At 40.7% G+C, this 18,829-nt stretch overlaps 1 protein-coding gene across 1 annotated transcript; it reads left to right on the top strand.

Annotated features, from left to right (window-relative positions):
• Positions 1 to 2,089: 2,089 nt before the first annotated feature.
• On the top strand, positions 2,090 to 18,536 carry TARS1 (threonyl-tRNA synthetase 1). The gene is made up of 19 exons (XM_055698834.1): positions 2,090 to 2,230; positions 2,633 to 2,713; positions 3,622 to 3,809; positions 4,824 to 4,947; positions 6,521 to 6,642; positions 6,845 to 6,962; positions 7,811 to 7,875; positions 7,957 to 8,035; positions 8,589 to 8,735; positions 9,631 to 9,729; positions 10,446 to 10,612; positions 11,161 to 11,323; positions 11,412 to 11,549; positions 12,293 to 12,370; positions 14,318 to 14,418; positions 14,543 to 14,647; positions 15,325 to 15,397; positions 16,158 to 16,272; positions 17,533 to 18,536. The coding sequence occupies exons 1-19, from the start codon at positions 2,210 to 2,212 to the stop codon at positions 17,679 to 17,681; spliced, it is 2,133 nt and encodes a 710-aa protein (XP_055554809.1). The 5' UTR covers positions 2,090 to 2,209; the 3' UTR covers positions 17,682 to 18,536.
• Positions 18,537 to 18,829: the final 293 nt, after the last annotated feature.

Raw genomic sequence — 18,829 nt, forward strand, 5'->3', positions numbered from 1 at the left:
ATTAAAAGGATATTGCAAATTTAAAAATTAGTATTTGAAAACAAATATCCTTTGTATTACTAAACATGGTATTGCTACACAACTTCTTACATATATTATTAGATGTAGCTGTTTAGGAAATGGTTTTGCTAATACTTATGGTGTTCATATCTTACTTTTAGACAGTAAATAAATTATTCAGGCCTAGGCCCAATTCTGTCCTTAAGTTAATACTTACTACACCTTCACATTTTAACATTTTAAAAAGTATAAAAATATTTGAATTATTTTTTAAGCCTCTACATTTGTGGTCAAGTAACACGGTGATGTTCTCTCCGCCATCCTCCAGCTCTACATAGCCGCTATTTGGAAGCTGTACAAAACTGCCTATTTTTCCTGAACGTTTTTCTTACAGCACCTACGTCCGTGGAGTCTGAGGTGCTCTGACATCCATGTGACCACAGCTGAGCTGACTGAAACACCCCAAAATCCCAGGTCATTGCTGCAGATGAAGAGGAAACAGCTATTACAGGAGGCAGAACTGGCATTTGGTGCTCTGTGGGCACCAGTGGTCCAAGACATAACCCTGACCCCAGATTTAGACACTATAAAGTAATGACACTACACCAGGATTTCTTGGAGACATGGCATCTTGTAATAAACACCGTCCTTAAACTAGGCTACTGAGTTAGTTCCCCAAGTGCAGGTAAGGCCTTGGGACTGACTGATCTCGAGGTCCATACCCACCGTGAGAATGTGCTAAGAGAAAGTAAATTTTCCTAAACAAAACTATTACTTACTATTATTATATAAAACCAACACGGAGAGAAGGCAACGAAGTTTACAGACCAAAAAGCCTTGCCTGAATATCACATGCTTTTCTTACAGATGCCGGCAGCCTGGTGCCCCGAGCCAAGCCTCCCCTCAGGGTGGTGTTGATCAAAGCAGCCGCACTCAGGCCACCCAGGTGTGACAGAATTCAGACAGATTCTCCTCAGAATCTCTTCCACTTTTTTTTCCCCTGAGAAATCAGACATTAGCCCGTCCGATTTTTGTGTTATTTTCTCCTCCTTCGCAGAGTACTCCCATTAGCTGGCCCATCCCTGACTCTCTGCCTCAGAGGAATGGCAGCAGGTCTCCCTGAGCGCTACCCGGTCCCTCAGCCCCTTGCCACCCCCCGCAGGACCCTGCGGCCCTGCGGGTGGGTGAGGGCTGGTTCAGAGTCTCTCCTGATTTAAAGAACGAAGTCAGAATTTCTTAGTGACTGAGTATCCTTTATTGGCAGCGCTGGGTGCACGGGGGACTCTTCGGCCTAACGTAACTATCTTATATTTATACAATAAAACAATGAATATTCAATCAGTGTATATACATATTCATTACATAACCCCGCCCACTCTCGCTTCATATGTTAATTAGCTTATCAGTCCTTTGCGCTTGCGCAAATTCCTCCAAGAATTGTGGGCAGGGGTCTCCGGGACGTGGGCGGTGGTCTCTGGGGGGAAGGCCGTATGTCTTCCTCACGGTGTACTTTTCACCTTTTGCCTGGTATGTGATGGTTTTGCAAGTTTGCGGTGTTCTTATCGGTCTGAGCTAATTTATGGCCTTGTCGACCATCTGTTTCTTCTGCTTGTTTCTTTTAGTCGCTCCCTCTAGATAACTTATAAACAGGCCCCTTGTTAGAGAAAGTTAAACAGACTCCTTCTTTCATCAGTTATTTATTTCTTTCAGACTATGGTTACATGACCTAATTGCTATACCTACATTCTTTGAGTAAATAGAAGTTCTTAGCCTTGGTACAGGGCTGTACAGAGGATTTCATAGCAGCTTTTGTTGTGCAACTACTAGTTTCATCAGAATGTATTTCTTATATTCAGTATATTTTAGCTACAAGGTTTATTCTATCCTAAAGTGAATTCACACAGTATCACTCCGTAGGAGCGAATGGCGCAGGGGTGCGGGACACAGGCTCCACGGCCCTGCTTCGCTCCCTCACGGGCCCTGCCGGCGCCTCCGCCATCTTGAGCTGCAGAGCGCCCCACCGCACCGCGCCGCCGCCCCGGCCCCACGCCCCGTGGCAGCGCGGCCCTGCGCGGCGCCCAGGCCCCATTGGCCCGTCCGCAGCGGGTCGTGCCGGTGCGGCCGCCCCCGGTTGCATCAGCTGCGGCGGCCCGAGAGGCGCCTGCGCGGGGCCGCGCCCGCCCCTTTCCCCCCTGCGCCGCGTGCGGCAATGGCGGGCGCTGACAGCCAGGTGGGCCCGGCTCCGCGGCGGCGGGCTGTTTCCTCAGCGCGGCTCCCCCTCAGCGCGGGCCGGGGGCTGTCCTGAGGCGAGGCGTCCCCTTCTGGCCGCGTCAGGCCTGGGGTGGAGGGATCAGGCAGGCCTGTCGGGAGGCCGGGTGCCGGCGGCAGGAGGGAGCTAGGTCTCTTGCCGCTCCTTACAGCGGGTCGCCGGGGGGGACCCCAGCTCCGGCTGAGCGGGGCCGAAAGGCGGCGGGGTTTAGCTGAAGGTAGAAGAGCAGGGAGCTGGGACGGGATTTCCCGGGGCGTAAAGGTCAGGTCAGTTCCCTGGTGTGTGGGGCTGAGGGCGGGGGTTAAAGCGCCGTAGGTGTGAGCGACTGCTGGAGAATGAGGAAATGGTGCTCGCCCTCCTCAGGCAAATGCTGGGGAAGAAAAAAAGGCAGACTGCGGAAAGAAGAAGATGAAGGAAGGGGTCGGCGATGGAGGGCGGACTGAGGTGAGCTGCCCTTGGTCCACGGGGGGTTGGAAGATGCCATCTCCTGGTTGCAGTCTGGTGTACTGCTGACATGGCTGCAGTTCATCCCTCAGAAATACTTTTAATCTGGTGTTAGAGTTACTCCCTTACCTACTCTTAGACTGCCCAAAGTTTGCCATGAAGTGACCTTGTTGCTTTCTACACCAAATTGTCTTGGTGTAATGGGAGAGTAGCTCAGGTTTGTATAGTTGCTGCTTGGGGTGCTTTTCACTGTGCCCCTGTCAGCACCAGGAGGTAAGCAGTGGATCTCTGGGACGAGGAAAGCCTGTGTAAGGTGCTCTGCCTTTTCTGTCTTCGTGGTAGGTAAACGCAGATGCCCTTGACTGCAGAGAGAGGGCCAGCTGCTCGCCAGCACAAATCCCCAGCCAGCTGCATAGCTGTATAACCTTAGTTATGCCCAGGCTGATAGTCCTGACGTCATTCCATGATGTGTAGGATGAAGTCAGTTCCTGTCCAGGTGGCTCAGGGCAGACGTGCTCTCTCAGGTTTTTGACCTAAGAAGAAAAATCTGGTTTTATTCTACAGTCTTTTCCAATTGATTTTTTTTTTTGTCCTTGCATGTCATATTAAACAGGTGTTCAATGAAGGAGTAGCTTACTGACATACGTGTAGTTTATTAAACAGGTGCACAGTGGTACATTTCAAAGTAATAATTCTAATTAAGGTGAAGACTTATTACTATATAATATTATACAGTTAATCTGTAATAACAATGATTATTTATTAGATGTAACACATCTATAGAAATGGTCACATAGCTGCTGGTGAAAAGTATATCCATTCTGTTTGCATTCCTGACATAATATGATACTACTGTTTGTATTAATCTATTGATTTTTTTTTTCTTTGCTTTTATTCATTATATATAGTTGAATCCCTGGCCTGCATTTATCAATGAGCGTTTAGAGATGTACAATAAACTTAAAGCTGAACATGATGCGCTCCTTGCAGAAAGAGCAAATGACAGTAAACCCATTAAAGTTATTTTACCTGATGGCAAGCAGATTGATGCTGAATCTTGGAAGACTACGCCTTATCAAATCGCTTGTGGAATTAGGTATGATTATTCCATGATACATTCAGTCATTTCTGGACAGCTCTATGTCTGCAGGTTGTGGCTGTGAGGGTATGGGAAATGTATAATTACTCTTTTAGTCATTTATCTCAGTTCCTCTCAAGGTATCTTGTATTTAATAAACTGGAGGTAGCCAGTAGGATTTTAGTTTTGGAGTGTAATTTTTTTTCCATATGATTAAATACATGTATGATTGAGACATTTTAGACACATTACTTGCATATTTTTCCTCGCAAGTACTGTCCTTGCATTAAGAACAAATTTTGTAATAAATTTACTCTATCAGATGAATGTTAGCACATGCAAACCAATCTGCGCCCAGCTGGAGAAGATGACTGCTTGGTTATGTTAAAATTCATTTCAGAGAGTGTTAACAGTATGAGGTGTCTTTCACTTAACTGTATTTTTACTTGCATGGGAGATACCCATCAAAAAGAACATTGCATATCTCTCAGTTACTCTTAACTTTCTGTGGAGTAGATTTGAACAATGCACACTGCATCCCCTGACAGTTAAAATTACAAAAAACCAGGCGATTCCTAGAGGTGAAATGCCATTTTTTTTCATGCTTAGGTGCTTTGTCATTGGAACCTTCTTTGCTTTTGTGATTCGGAATCAAAGAAGGTGATTCTTGCCTAGTGGAAACAAAACTGTTGAGTTACTGCATCAGAAATGATATTTGGTAACACTTAAACGAGAAGCTCTGTCTTTTATTGCCATAGGATTTGGAAGTCAGTCCTTTGAGGTGGCTGCCTCTTAAGCCAGATAGGTTAATGAATGTATGAATGTCAAGTATACACTGCAGTTTTCTTCCCTCATGTCTGAGGTGTGAGTAGAATTTTCATGAATGTTCAAGACTGGTTAAATTGCTCTTTTATTTGGAATTTATTTATGGCAATGTGTCCACTTTGAGCATTCTTGAAAATCTTAACATGAGGGCAAATCTGGGGAACTTGCTGATTTCAAAAGATTATATACTGTGTATTTATTCTGTAGTCAGGGTTTAGCTGACAACACTGTTATTGCCAAAGTGAACAAGATGGTTTGGGATCTAGACCGTCCTTTGGAGGAGGATTGTACCCTGGAGCTGCTTAAGTTTGAAGATGAAGAGGCTCAAGCAGTGAGTATCTTCTACCAAAATTTGATTGTCCTTGGATTTGCATTAAACTCAGCCTTGAGTAGTTATTTGCATCTTTACTGTGTTCAGAAGAAGGAGGAGGGAACAAGTTTGCTGTGTGGGTACATTTGCATTTTCTTATAGTTCCTTACAAGGGAGTTGCTGTACTGCAGATAATGTACATTCTGCTGTGTATTTGTAGCCAAGCCTGCCAGCAGTTGCTGTAGTTTATCAGGTCTGTTCTTGTTAAGCTTTTATATTTGCAGTCTGCATATTAATGTAAAGCAAGTCTTTTGAACTGACTTCTGCAGCGCTGACTTTGAAAACAACAATGGGTACCAAAGTACTGTCTGCAGTCATAAAAGTACTGAATAGGCTGCTCTTTTACTTCGGCTACTCATTCAGATAACTGTGGATAGCCAGCAAATTTGTAAATACTGTCTTTAGAAAAAATCATTTGGTACAAGAGGCAGCCAGTCAGACTCATCACAGAGGTCCTGCATTCAAACTTCGGGGTTTTCATATTGGCTAAATTATGGCTCCTTTGAGATTTATGTTTTCTGGTCTGTGCAAAGAAAAGCAGGCCAAGTCCTATAGGTTTGGTTTAATTTGTCAAATCTTCAGGTGTACTGCAAGAGGGAGCATAATTTTCAACTTTATGAACTGTTCTACTTCAGTGCAGGATTTTTTTTATGCATAAAATCTTCGGATGAGTATTGCAGCACTATCCAACCTAGCCGGCTGCAACAAGGCTTTTACCACCCCATACCAGGTTAACTTCAATAGGTAGTTCCCGTGCCTTGCCCCAGCACAGCCACCAATCTCCCACAAGGGTTCAAAAGTTCATCTACTGTCTGTGATGTTTCTTCACCCTCTTCAAGCCAGTCCACTCTGCTTCTTGCCTCTGCTGCATCTGGATTCTTCCTTCTCCGGGCTCTTCTTCCAGCTAGCCTCTCCTCATCTGGGCCCCCTTCTTCCCCCCGGGGCCTCGCCTTGTCTCCTGCATCCAGGGTGCTCTCTCTCCTCCCTCTGCTTCCTTCAGGTCTCTCTCCATCCAGTGCTCCTCTCCCATACCCCTTAAAACTATTTAACCACTTAGCAGGAACCAGCCACAGCTGCACGTTATCCACGTCAGCCAGCCCACTGCCCCTGAAGCAAGCCCACAGCTGTATATTATCAATGTTAATTAACCTGCCTTCATTCCTCTATAATTCTTCTACAGATCAGGACCACAGTCTTATGTTGAAAGTGCACCTTTTGTTCTTTATGCAGACTTGATTGATTGAAGTTCATAGAAAAAAAATTTCTGATTTAGTTTCCTGATTTCTTGACAATCATTTCAACAGTAATTGTTGAAAATAAGAATTACTTGCTGCCAGGCTGTAAACAATTTTCCAGTGACACCTTTTGGATATATTGGTGCTTAGGATGACTGTGTTGCTGGGCTGGTCAATTTATTCTGCAGACTGCTCTAATGTGGGATCTGCATCAAGTATCCTTAAAAGCAAGTGTTTCAGAAAAGGTTAAATTCATTGTGCATGTTCAGACTGATCCCCTCTTTCTTTACTTCTGTTAGGTATATTGGCACTCCAGTGCTCACATAATGGGTGAAGCTATGGAGCGAATCTATGGTGGCTGTTTGTGCTATGGCCCACCAATAGAAAATGGATTTTACTATGACATGTTCCTTGAGGAAGGGTACGTTTTGTATTTTGCTTTTTTAGGAGCAGGGGGGTGGTAGTCACAGCAAAATGTCTGTTGCTTTGTTCCCTGAACAAGTTCGTCTGCAGTACTGCAGATTGCTTTGTTCTTTGCAGTGTGTCCCATCCACATTGCAACTGGATCAGCAATTGCAAGTGAAAGCAAGAATGATGCACTTTTGTGTGTGTGTTTGTTTTAGGGGTGTATCAAGTAATGACTTCTCTGCTTTGGAGACATTATGCAAAAAGATAATGAAGGAAAAACAAGTCTTTGAAAGACTGGAAGTTAAGAAGGAGACACTACTTGAAATGTTTAAGGTAGGCTTGTTTTAGAATGTTGTTTCTAGCATCGTGCAGTTGTTCTTTAAGTATCTTTAAATTTAGCCACAGGTTAGTGGTAGAGGAAGGTCTATCGCTTAACTTTTTGAAGTGGTATGTTCATATAAGCTTATTTGTGATTACGAAAATAATGAGTGAAAGTGTAATTCCTAGGTTCTCAGGAATGTACATTAAATTTTTTGCAATTGTAAGAATTCTTATTCTTCCCCTGGGTGACTTTGGCAGAATATTTGAAACCACATTCTTCCATTTATTTCCCATAGATAAATTTGCAATATATTATGTTATATGCCTGTATTATGTTGGCTGTTAGTAAAATGCTGTAGTGATACTGCAACTGCATGTGCTGATGCATTCAGAAAGATTCATAAAATGTTTTTAAGAATAAGGACTTCTGAGAATGTCCAAGCAACACAAAAAGCTGATCCTTTCTCTTCAGTATCTAGCTGCAAATAATTTTCTGGCGTTCCTGAGATAGATGTCGCTCAGTTTTCATTGTTAGGACATCAGGAGAATTACACTGTCATTCAGGTTGGAAGGTAGGTACCTCAGTAGGTCTCCAGTCCAGCCTCATGCAGAGGACATGGTGTCAATAGTGAAGTCAGACCAGGTTCCTGAGGGCTTGTCCAGTTGGGCCTTAAATCTCTGAGGGCAGAGGCTGCACGACCTGCTGTCTGGGCAGCTTGCTCCACTATTTGGCCATCTTTCTGTTTGTTTGTCTTTCATAATCCTCTTTTGATGCAGCGGTTTGCAAATAAATTGACCTGCTGGCCAGTTCTCTTGCTTAAAAAGAAGTTGACAAATACATGTGCTGCTTTTCTTCTCAGTATAATAAATTCAAGTGTCGCATCCTGAATGAGAAGGTCAACACTCCAACTACAACGGTATACAGGTAATTACGCATGCATCATAATATTGATGGATATGTCTTTCTAGGGTGAAATACACCAAATGAATGTTTTCCTATGCTTAGGTGTGGTCCCTTGATAGATCTATGCAGAGGGCCTCATGTCAGACATACTGGCAAGATAAAGACCATAAAAATTCATAAGGTAAGTGCTGAAACTGCCCTAGACAAATGTTTTAACTGAAAATGTGTTGCTGCCTTTGGGCAATATGATGGTGGCTTATCCAGGAATGTACTGGAAAATGGATAACCTGAAAGAGATTATCAAAACCTCAATGTAACGAATTGGGAAAGAGGCCCAACTAGGTGTCCAGGGCCTGCACTTACAGCAAAGGTAGAAACATGAGCATGGCTTAAAGGCTTGACTGAACTGTATCAGTTAGTCTACAGTTTTTGCTCAGCTGATGTTTATAGCTGCGTGTGAGTAAACAGCTGGAATAGGATGGCCACAAAGAGAGCAAATAGGCTTAAAAAAAAATATGAGACCTTGAAATAATTTTTTTCATATTCTGTTCACCTGTTCTTAACGTATTTTTCTAATCAGTGCTCTGAATTTAAAATTGAAACTCTCCTTACGCTTTAGTTCTACATTGTGTAGTGATTTATTAATAATTGCATGCCTTTTCATAGCAGGCAGTAGTGGTAAAATGTGGAGGCTCCTCGTTTTCTTCAGTGTTTCCTTTATTTTTTGCATGCAGAATTCTTCTACCTATTGGGAAGGCAAGGCTGATATGGAATCCCTCCAGCGGATCTACGGAATTTCATTCCCAGATGCAAAAATGCTGAAGGAATGGGAGAAATTCCAGGAGGAGGCTAAAAGCAGAGATCACAGAAAAATTGGGCGGGTGAGACAGTTTTTCTGGTAATGCATTTCACAAACACTGTGGATGTAACCCCTTAGCTAGAAGTATCTAGTTAAAGACAGTGTATACTTGCTGCCACAGCCGAGATGTGACACAACTGTATTTTCAGTTGAGTTACAAAGTCAGGTGCTTTTCTCTCGAAGAGCCTCAAAAGTCCTAAAGCAAATAACTTCTCTTTAGACTTCACTGTTTTAAACATGATGATGTCCTTATTCCACAGATCAGTCAGAACAGAACAGGAATGCTTCAGTCTGCAGGCAGTGTTCATTCTTACGGTTTGCTGCAGCCTGTTCACTCAACAGTTATTTTCTGTGTGATTTCAGAATCCATAATACATTTGTATGTTTTTTCTCTTCCTTGGGTTTTGGTTTTTACATGGAAACCTGTCAGATGATTGATAGTCCTGAACACTGTTACAAGGTCTGCTAGGACATCAGGAAAATACACAAAAAAATCCACTATGTGCAGTCCTCAAGCCTGTGCACAGTTTGTCACAACATTGGCCAACTAAAGTTCGCACATTCTGTTCATGTGCAAATAATTAGAGAGCTGTAGATGCAGAACTAAACATTTGTTGTCAACGTACAAAGGGAGCTGTAGGGGCACAGTTAGGAGTTACACATAAGCATGATGCTTTGGAGCATCAGTAATGAAACAGGAAATTGAAAAACCTCTTTCCTCTGTAAGTACCACTGGAGATACAAATACTAGAGAAAATACATTTTACCTATTGGTATTGTGGTATTGCTTTTTTTTTGTTTGTTTGTTTTAAAAAAACCTCTTGATTAGTGATACCTAGTCAGTAGTAATTAATTTGTGAATGCTAAGTAAAAAAGGTGGTATACAAATACTACATTTTTCCAAATATTTTTTGCAGGATCAAGAACTGTTTTTCTTTCACGAGCTCAGCCCTGGTAGCTGTTTCTTCTTGCCCAAGGGAGCTTACATTTATAACACATTAATTCAATTCATCCGTGTAAGTAATGTTTTTTGGAAATCTTACAGAATTCTTCTAGAATTTTTAGGAAAATATGTAACAGCATGTTACATATAACAGTATTAAGAGCCCTTTATTTTAAGTTAGTTTAATCTCTTTAGTTCTGTAAGCCACAGAACTGAAGAAACATTGTTTCTTTGAATTGGTCTTGTCACAATCTCTGCTAAGTCATGTTTTTATGAGCACTTCGTACCTGCAGTACAAGCAGTGATAATGATGCTTTATAATGTGAATTCTCTGACATCTGATAGTATAGCTAAGCTCACACTACAATGCATATTGGCTTGTTTTAATAAACTTCAATTAAATTTGGCCTTGTAGAACTATTTGTTACTAAATTATGTATAGAAAAAAATACCCTGATCTTTCTGTTTTGATATTAGAGGCTGTCTTATTATTGTGTATTTGGGCTGCAATGTACTATCAAGTGTCATTGACTAATTAGAGACTGCTGCTTTGCCTGCAGGGAGGAGACTTGTTCTTCTTGCTTACTGCAGAGGAATTGTTTGGGGGAAGGGTGGTGCTGGTGGAAGGGCTTATCCTGCCATGTCCAGCTTCAATTTTTCCTCTCCTTTTCTTGAGTCATGGACTTTTTCAGGGCAGCATTTGTATATTTTTATGGCTGCAGATTGAAGGCTGAGTATCATTACTTTTATTTGCTTTATTAGTTATTTTATGTACTGGCTCTGTTTTAGAGTGAGTATCGAAAACATGGATTCCAGGAGGTTGTCACTCCAAATGTTTTTAATAGCAAACTGTGGATGACTTCAGGGCACTGGCAGCATTACAGTGACAACATGTTTTCCTTTGAAGTGGAGAAAGAAGTCTTTGCTCTGAAGCCTATGAACTGTCCAGGACACTGGTAAATACATAGCAAATCCAGTTTACCAAAGATAATGCTGATTTAAAAAAAAAAATCCTGTTTCCTTTGCCAGACTTACTGTAAAGATGGCTGTCTTTCAGGTATCCAGATGTGACATGCTGTCAGGAATGATGTAACTGAGTCTTGTTATCTGCATGCTGTCTTTACTTAAGACACTGAGAAATGTCATTTTTCTGTCACTGCAGTGACTGTGTTTTAGATCTGAAGCTTACCTTGGTACTACAAAACCTGGATATCCAGAATAAATACTGGGGCATTGCCAATTTTGTGGCAATTTGGGCATTCAGGTTTTAGTGCTCTGTTTTAGGGGCTGTTTCATCTTCTTCGTGTGAGGTGGGGGAAGCCTACCAGCTATAAAAGTCTATCTGTGTTTGTTGTCCTGAGAAAACTAGGTGTGAATGATAGTTGTATTCAGATTACATCATTGGCATTATAGGCATCTACTTAGGTACTGGCTGCTTCTTATTGGCTATTCTTTGCAGAATTTTATTTTGTGTGAGCTTCAAGTAATAAACTTTTCCCTTCAGCCTTATGTTTGATCATCGTCCAAGATCATGGCGTGAGCTGCCATTACGGTTGGCTGATTTTGGTGTTCTGCATCGTAATGAGTTGTCAGGAGCTCTTACAGGACTTACTCGAGTACGCCGGTTCCAGCAGGATGATGCTCACATATTCTGTGCTATGGAGCAGGTAAGGGCTGCAATTAAATGAAATTGGGTATTAAAATCAGAATAACTGATTTTTCCATATTTGAGACTTCATTTCTGTTCTCATAAAGATTGAAGAGGAGATAAAGAGTTGTCTGCAGTTTTTGCGTACTGTGTATGATGTCTTTGGATTTTCGTTTAAACTGAATCTCTCTACTCGTCCTGAAAAGTACCTGGGAGATATTGAAGTGTGGAATCAAGCTGAAAAGGTAAACGGTAGTTTTCTTAACTTTTAATATGAAAGCAAGGCTGCAGCTTTAAGTCCTGTAAGAAAATACTGCCTTCTGGGATGTACAGTGGCATCTAGGTGTGAGCAATATAACTTAATAACTGCCTTCAGTTCAGTCTGGCTGCTGTAAATAGTTTGCTGGCCATACAGAAGCAGGCTTCATGTCAGAATCTAACTACCTCTCTCTCCTTCTTTCTTTCCATATATTTGTTGATAGTTAAAAAAAAAAAAAAAAGTGGCAGAGAACCAATTCTGGCAGTCCCTGTAATAAGACTTAAGAGCCATCTTCCAAAAGCAAGGTTGTTTTTGTGATGAAAGGGATGGGGTTAGTCCCTGCAGGTGTAGCACTGGGAATTTGATAGGGCTGGAATACACGTTAGTGGTGTTAGGGTATATCCCCTCTCAAAATTATCTACAGACTTTGAATCTGGCATAAAAAATTCTTGCATCTTAGCTAACTCTGCCTGTTTGGCCTCTTCCAGAGTGAATGTGTTAGCTTTGTTTGTTTAAATTTGGATTAAATCAACTTTTTTTTTTTTTTTTTAGCTGGGGCTCTTCCAAAACTTTCCTTTTTCAGAAAATAGATGAGTTGCAGCAGTTGCTTAGAAGTACTGAGAATATAGTAGTGTCACATGTCTGTAGTAGCCCGCTAACCTGATGCTGTAACATGAGAAGACAGCAAATGATTGAGAAACACTGAGTGTGTGTGTTCTTTACCTCTAGCAACTCGAAAACAGCCTCAATGACTTTGGTGAGAAGTGGGAGTTAAACCCTGGTGATGGAGCTTTCTATGGACCTAAGGTTAGTATGTTTTTAACCCCTATCTGTTTTAGGCTTTTAATTCTGTTTGGATGAGAAAAGAGCTGGGATTAGGAAGAAGGGATTTTTTGAAGTTGTTGTTATAGTTATCTAATACCATTTTAAGATGCTGTCTGGCTGAAATTTTGTGGTTTTCCAGATACATAAACTCTTGACATACTTGAGAGAGAACTATACTCTGTGATCCTGGTTTTCACATAGCTTTAATACTAATTTCTTTAATTAAAACCAGTTTACATGTATAAACTATGTATATATAAACATGTTTGATACTTGAACAGAGCTGACTGGTTTGGTGGGGGACATTAACAGCAGGTGGCACTGTACAATCTGTATTACCAGAGCAACTGCTGCATTATAAATAATCCTTTGGGCAATAAGTGTATCCTAAGTCATGAGAAAAATAAAAATAAACTTACTGTTTAAACAAATTTTGGAAAAATATTGCTTTTATTGGGACAGTTTTTTAGCTGCATTGAGTTGCTGGGGGGGGTTGGTTTTTTAAATAGCCCCTTGCATTGGTTTTGTGATTTTTGTTGAGTTTTTTTAAAGCTGTCTCCTCAGTTTGCATAGATTAAGTAGGGCTTTCTAGAAATTTCCTGATATCTTTGAGCGAAAGGACAGGCAGTCTTACAAAATTACTTGTAAATCTTTCCCTAATAAACCTACACTACATTTACATCTATATTCAGTTATCTAGGTAACTGGTTCTGATTTCTCTCTTTGTGTGCTAATTGAATCAATTTCATTTGATGAGTTTTATGTGAAATGTGTAATAGCAGCTGATCATGCACAATATGAAGTGCAAACAAGATTTAATAATTTCCTCACTTGATTTGTAAGAAGGCAAATATCTACAGCAGTCTTTATTAACCTTAATTAACTTTATACCTGTGCCTAATACACTCTAGCCAATGTAAGGTGAGCATATGCAGCATTTTGCACTGGTTTTACTGAAAACTATTTAGAAGTTACATTTTTAAATTAAGGTCTACATCTAGGGTACCTTTAAATTACTTTCATTTTTTTTTTCCTACTCTGTAACTGGGTGATTTGAAATTAAAGAAGGTTGTAAGTAATTTGATATAAGCTCTTTGGTGACTAGCTGAATTATAATAAACTGGCTTCTGAATGCAAAATCGAAAGACATTTCGAACTTCAGTTAATAAAACACTGATCTGTTTGTTTGATACATAAATTAAAATAAGGCACACAGCCCCAGCATATATCCATACTAGTAAATGATAGGAGAGCAATGTGATAAATAAGGTCATGACACTATAAATCTACTGTCCGTCTCTGTCTAACTTGTATTATAAGTGTACTAAGGATTGAAGTATAAGATACAATAGAAGGAGTAGGTTTGACTGTAGATACTCATACAGTCAGAGCAAGTGTCATTAATACGATATCTACTGGTAAGTGGACTGTTTAACAGTGGGATTTTCATCCTATGTTCATGCCCTGGAACTGTAAGCTACAAAGTAGTATTTGAATGCTATATAATAAGGTAATAAGTGTAAGTTTGCCAGTTTGAGGCTGAAGATATCCAGAGTTTGGGGAGATATGTTCAGTTCTGATCTCACACTTACATTTATGTGCTGCTGAATTCACTCAGTGGAAGGGCCCATGTAAATCCCAGACTGAAACTCACAAAAAATAGTCTGAGGTATTAAATATAGTTCTCACCTGAAGTAATGTGTCTCTACTTGCTTACCCTGTTTTTAGCTCCAACATCCTTTGTACCAGAACCTGCAAATTATTTAAATCCTAATGTAGGCTGAAATAAAACTTATGTTGTCTAAACCCACATATAGTTCTCTGTATTGAGTGAAACCTTCCACTTTGAAACAACAGGTTTGCTTTAAAGGGAGCATGCTTGTTTGTATTTGAAACTGTAGCCGAATTTTGTGTCTTTTTGTTTTTAAGATTGACATTCAGATCAAAGATGCCATTGGCCGCTACCACCAATGTGCTACAATCCAGCTTGACTTCCAGTTGCCAGTCAGATTTAACCTTACTTTTGTCAGGTAAGCACAGAGACTGGTGGTTTTAATTGCTATATAATCTAACTTTCCTGTCACTTACAGACGTAAGTTTTTACATCAAGAAAAAAACCCTTACATTTAAAAAAAAGAAACCCTTTCTTCACAGCCATGACGGTAATGACAAGACCAGACCAGTTATCATTCACCGGGCTATCTTGGGATCTGTGGAGAGAATGATCGCCATTCTAACTGAAAACTATGGAGGCAAATGGTAACGTTGAAAAGTAGATGAATTATTTCAGTTTGAGCAAACACTTTATGTAGAAATTAGCCCCACGCACACAAGAGTCAAAAGTGTTAGTTCTACTTTCTTGCTGTGGAGGCATGCTGTAGGTATACCACAGGGCAATTCCTTCTGAACAACTTTCCCTTAGACATTAAATAATTCTAGATATGGTAGCCTCTACATTATACCACTCGTGCAGGAGCAGCGTACAGCTTGTCTGCCCAAGGTGTGCATCTCTGAACTTTGCTTTTGCAGCTGGACTGCCTTGCAGAGTCATTTATGTAGGTGATCTCCTTTACCTCCTGCAATGCAATACCTGATGGGGATGGCCCCTCTGATTATAACAAGACTCAAAAGTAAATGTTTTCCCAAGATTGGTTAGTAAGAAGCTCAACAACTCAGTTATGATTTGTTGTCTGTTCTAAAACACATCTTCAGTCTTCAGGTCAAAAAGTACTTTTGTCAACACTGCAATTCTTTTAGTCACTTCTTTTTGGGAGATAAATTGTAAGGAGTACAGGGCTGTCATCACCTCTGAACCCAGTCTAAGCAGATGGCTTTGTGAATCTCCGGTGTATGTTTTAGTACTATCTGTTAATAGGGTTTTTCATACTAAAAAAATACTGGAAGCTATATAAACTTGTTTTGTTTGTTTATTGAAGGCCGCTCTGGCTGTCCCCACAGCAAGTAATGGTGGTACCAGTGGGACCAGCATGTGATGAGTATGCTCAAAAGGTGATGTATGTGGTTCAGGGGCTTTTTTTTTCCAGTATATTGTATTTTATTAGTGTTACTAATGATTAATAGTACTTATCTCAGATAAATGTTCTGAGTCTTTGCATATTACACTGTGTCATTTTTATATTACAATCACTATTAGCTGCTGAAGTTGTAGCTCTGTCTTAAAGAAGACCTGAAGTAGATTTTGGGTATGTAAACAACAAATGCTGATCTTTGTGAGACTTTTATTTTTGGAAAACTTAGTTTTTCTTCCTAGCTTAGGACCTGCTTTACCCTTCAGGTTCTAGTTTCCTGTGGCCGTGTGCGTCTTGCAGAGCAGTAAGAAAGACGAAGTTGTGTCTTTGCATATTTAGCATCCTTTGCATATTTGCAAACCTTCTCCTGTATTTCTTTCAAGCACACTAGATATAAATAAAATAATAATAAATAATATAAAAAAGTCTGCAAAACACTTTTTAAAAAATTCTCTTCTAATCAGAAAGCTCACCATCCTGCTGCCTTTTACAATATCAAACTCAAATCACTGTTCAGCTAAAACATTAGATACATCACTACTTAGTTATTTATTGTGTATATACTTGCATGATAGCTGACCTGTTTTCATTTCTTGAACTGGGCTCATCTCCAGTGCCTGAGCCAGTGACGGTGCCTTTGTTTTAGGGGTCAGGCAAGCTTAACCAGCTTAAATCTGCAAGTCATAAGTTCATTGTCATGAATATCCTATAGTGACAGTTTTAAATACTTTTTCTCCTAGGTCAGGCAGTGTTTCCATGACGCTGGATTAATGGCAGATGTTGATGTAGATCCTGGGTGCACACTGAACAAGAAGATCAGAAATGCTCAGCTTGCACAGTATAATTTTATTCTGGGTAATACATAATGCATTTGTTACCTTACCTTGGCTGACTTTCTTGCATAGGTTTTAGGATTTGATCTTTCTTCTGTGAGCAAGGCACGGAGTGGTAGTCAGTGTTTCAGGTCACTTTGTTCCTAAGATTCTCTATTCCGGAGAGCCTCTCCTGCCTATGTGATAGGCATTAAGAGTTCACTGTGGCTCAGGGAATTACTGCTGCTTTAGAAAAAGATCTTTGCTGTCTTGTGGTCAGCAATGTGGAGACATCTACGAAATCTCTTGCCTTTTGTCAGTCAGATGGTTAAGCAGTTTTGCATCTGTCCCCCAGTAATCTATGTCTTGTTTCAAGTGTATCAGAAGTACCATGTTTTCACTACATTCAGCTGTGGTGCACCTCTGAGCCATAGGTGCATGGATAAGAGAAGACTATTCCACAAGAGGGTGATGCAGGAACAATTAGAAACTGACCCTGAAGTATGTGATTTGAAGCAGCATGTTAGTTGTGTCACGTAAATAGATCTAGCATTGATGCTGAAAACGTCTGGCATCTGTTAGAGCAGCCAGAGCCTTTGACAGAGAAACTACCCTCAGTAATTGACAGGATTATGAATAAAGTTCTCTTGTTATTTAAAACTTTAAGCATGTTGTACAGGTAAGGCACCACCACATTTTACCTTGAAGACCACAGGAAAATGATCAGCCTATCAGGGAAAAAATCTCACCTAGTGTTTGTTCAGAGGTTGTTTCAAAGAGTTGTCCCACTGAATGCAGATTGTATTCCTCTGGTACCCAATCTCCTGCAGCTACCTCCAAGTATATTATATAAAATTTATATTAGTAATGAGACATACATATATTATCTTGGTATCTGTATCTTAAAGTTTAAGTAAAACAGCTTTGGGATTTTCCAGTAAACTGTTGCTGTCTCTGTAAAGAAAACAAGTAGCTATTGGTTATTGACAGTAACATCTTCTAACCTTTGCCTGTGGAGTACTCCATGTTTATTTCTCATTTTGACTTCGTGGTTCTCTCTAGTAAGAAGTAAGTCAGGCTGGACTTACTAAGTTTACATTTCTCTTTACTCATATTTTGCTAAGTTGCTGCTCACAGATCTAAGTTGGGGGAGCTGGGAGGAGGGCAGAGAAGGATTTGCTGTGTGCATTGGTAAGCTTTTTAGAATTTTTTTTAGTATGCTTAAGTTTTAGAGGGAATGGGAGGGGTGAAAGAGCTTGCTGTAAATGTAAAGTTCATTCCTTTGCATCTTCATTGTTTCTAGTTGTTGGTGAAAAGGAGAAGGCAAGTGGAACAGTTAACATCCGCACCCGAGACAACAAGGTGCACGGCGAGCGTACAATTGCAGACACTGTGGGGAGACTGCTGGAACTGAAATGCTCACGCTCCAGACAAGCCGAAGAGGAATTTTAACACAGTCTACTGTACCTAGCATGAAAAATTTTCTAATTTTCCTAATCCAGTTAACCACAGAGCTTTTGTGCTGAACCAGATTTGAAGTATATTTCACAATGGACCTCTTGCTTATTTTAGCAGAGATTTTTCTTCAGTGAGAAATGTCTCTTTTAGTAAAAATTAGTTTTTCACAAACTTTGAAGTCAAATTTCCTGGCCTGAGACCAATGTCACATGAAGCAAGATGAAGTAATGTTCTGTGACTGCAAGGGAAAATGGAAATGTTTATCAGGGTTACCCATAGCATTCTAACTACCCTGTTAAGAATAAAATACATTTTGATAAAAAATATTTTTCATGAAAGTTAAACAAAAGACCTCAGGCTTAAGAAACCCCATCATCACCATGTGCTGCAGCAGCTTTTGGGGTGTCTCCTTTAGCAGGGAAACTGATACCTTGTCTGCAGGCCTTACACCAATTGACTCTGAACAGTTCCCAGTCACATCAACAGGGAAATGAACAAACATCTCCCGCTTCCATAGCGGTTGTGCCTCTGGGAGTGTCTCCGCTCTCGCCGTGTGACACTCCTGATGTGCGGCTGGCTCTCTGCCACAGAGTGCCAAGCTGCTAATCACAGTATCTGAATTGTGCTGGTTCTACAGGTGAGGTCGTTGTATTGGAAGGAGGAGGATAAGACTGTCTGGAAGAGGTAGGGCATAGTAGGGCCAAAAAAGGAGCTGAGAAAAGCAGGGTTTTTGAGAACAGGGGGTGTTTCTATTCATATGCCCGAGCTGTCTTTTCAGCAAGACTGTGTGCGTCACAACAGAAACAAGAATGTACTGAGCTAAAATGGATAAAGATGCGTTTAAGCAAATGCTGTTTGTCTGTGTAATAGGTACAGTCCCCCTCAGTGGAACACTTTCTTCCCAGGCCTTTAGTCCAGGGCATCACATGCTCAACTCGTAGCCCCTCCTGTCTCACAGCTGAGGGATCTCATCAGCTGGGTTTGAGTTTGGAGTTGCTTTATATTTGAGCATCTGGCTGACAATAGACAAATACTTTTTGTCAGTGACAGATAAAATTGTCTGGTTTTGGGGAGTTTTTTGGTGGTTTTGGTGGTATGTTTTTTAACCAACCTGAACAGCTTTCAAAGGTGGTTGATAACTG

Source organism: Falco cherrug, chromosome Z (assembly GCF_023634085.1).
Source record: "Falco cherrug isolate bFalChe1 chromosome Z, bFalChe1.pri, whole genome shotgun sequence".
In the NCBI taxonomy this organism is placed as follows: domain Eukaryota; kingdom Metazoa; phylum Chordata; class Aves; order Falconiformes; family Falconidae; genus Falco; species Falco cherrug.

Coding starts and splice junctions, on each gene's coding strand:
- TARS1 (XM_055698834.1), top strand. CDS start 2,210: ATGGCGGGCGCTGACAGCCAG. Junction 2,231..2,632: donor TGGCGGGCGCTGACAGCCAG/GTGGGCCCGGCT, acceptor CGCCCTCCTCAG/GCAAATGCTGGGGAAGAAAA. Junction 15,398..16,157: donor GTGATGAGTATGCTCAAAAG/GTGATGTATGTG, acceptor TTTTTCTCCTAG/GTCAGGCAGTGTTTCCATGA.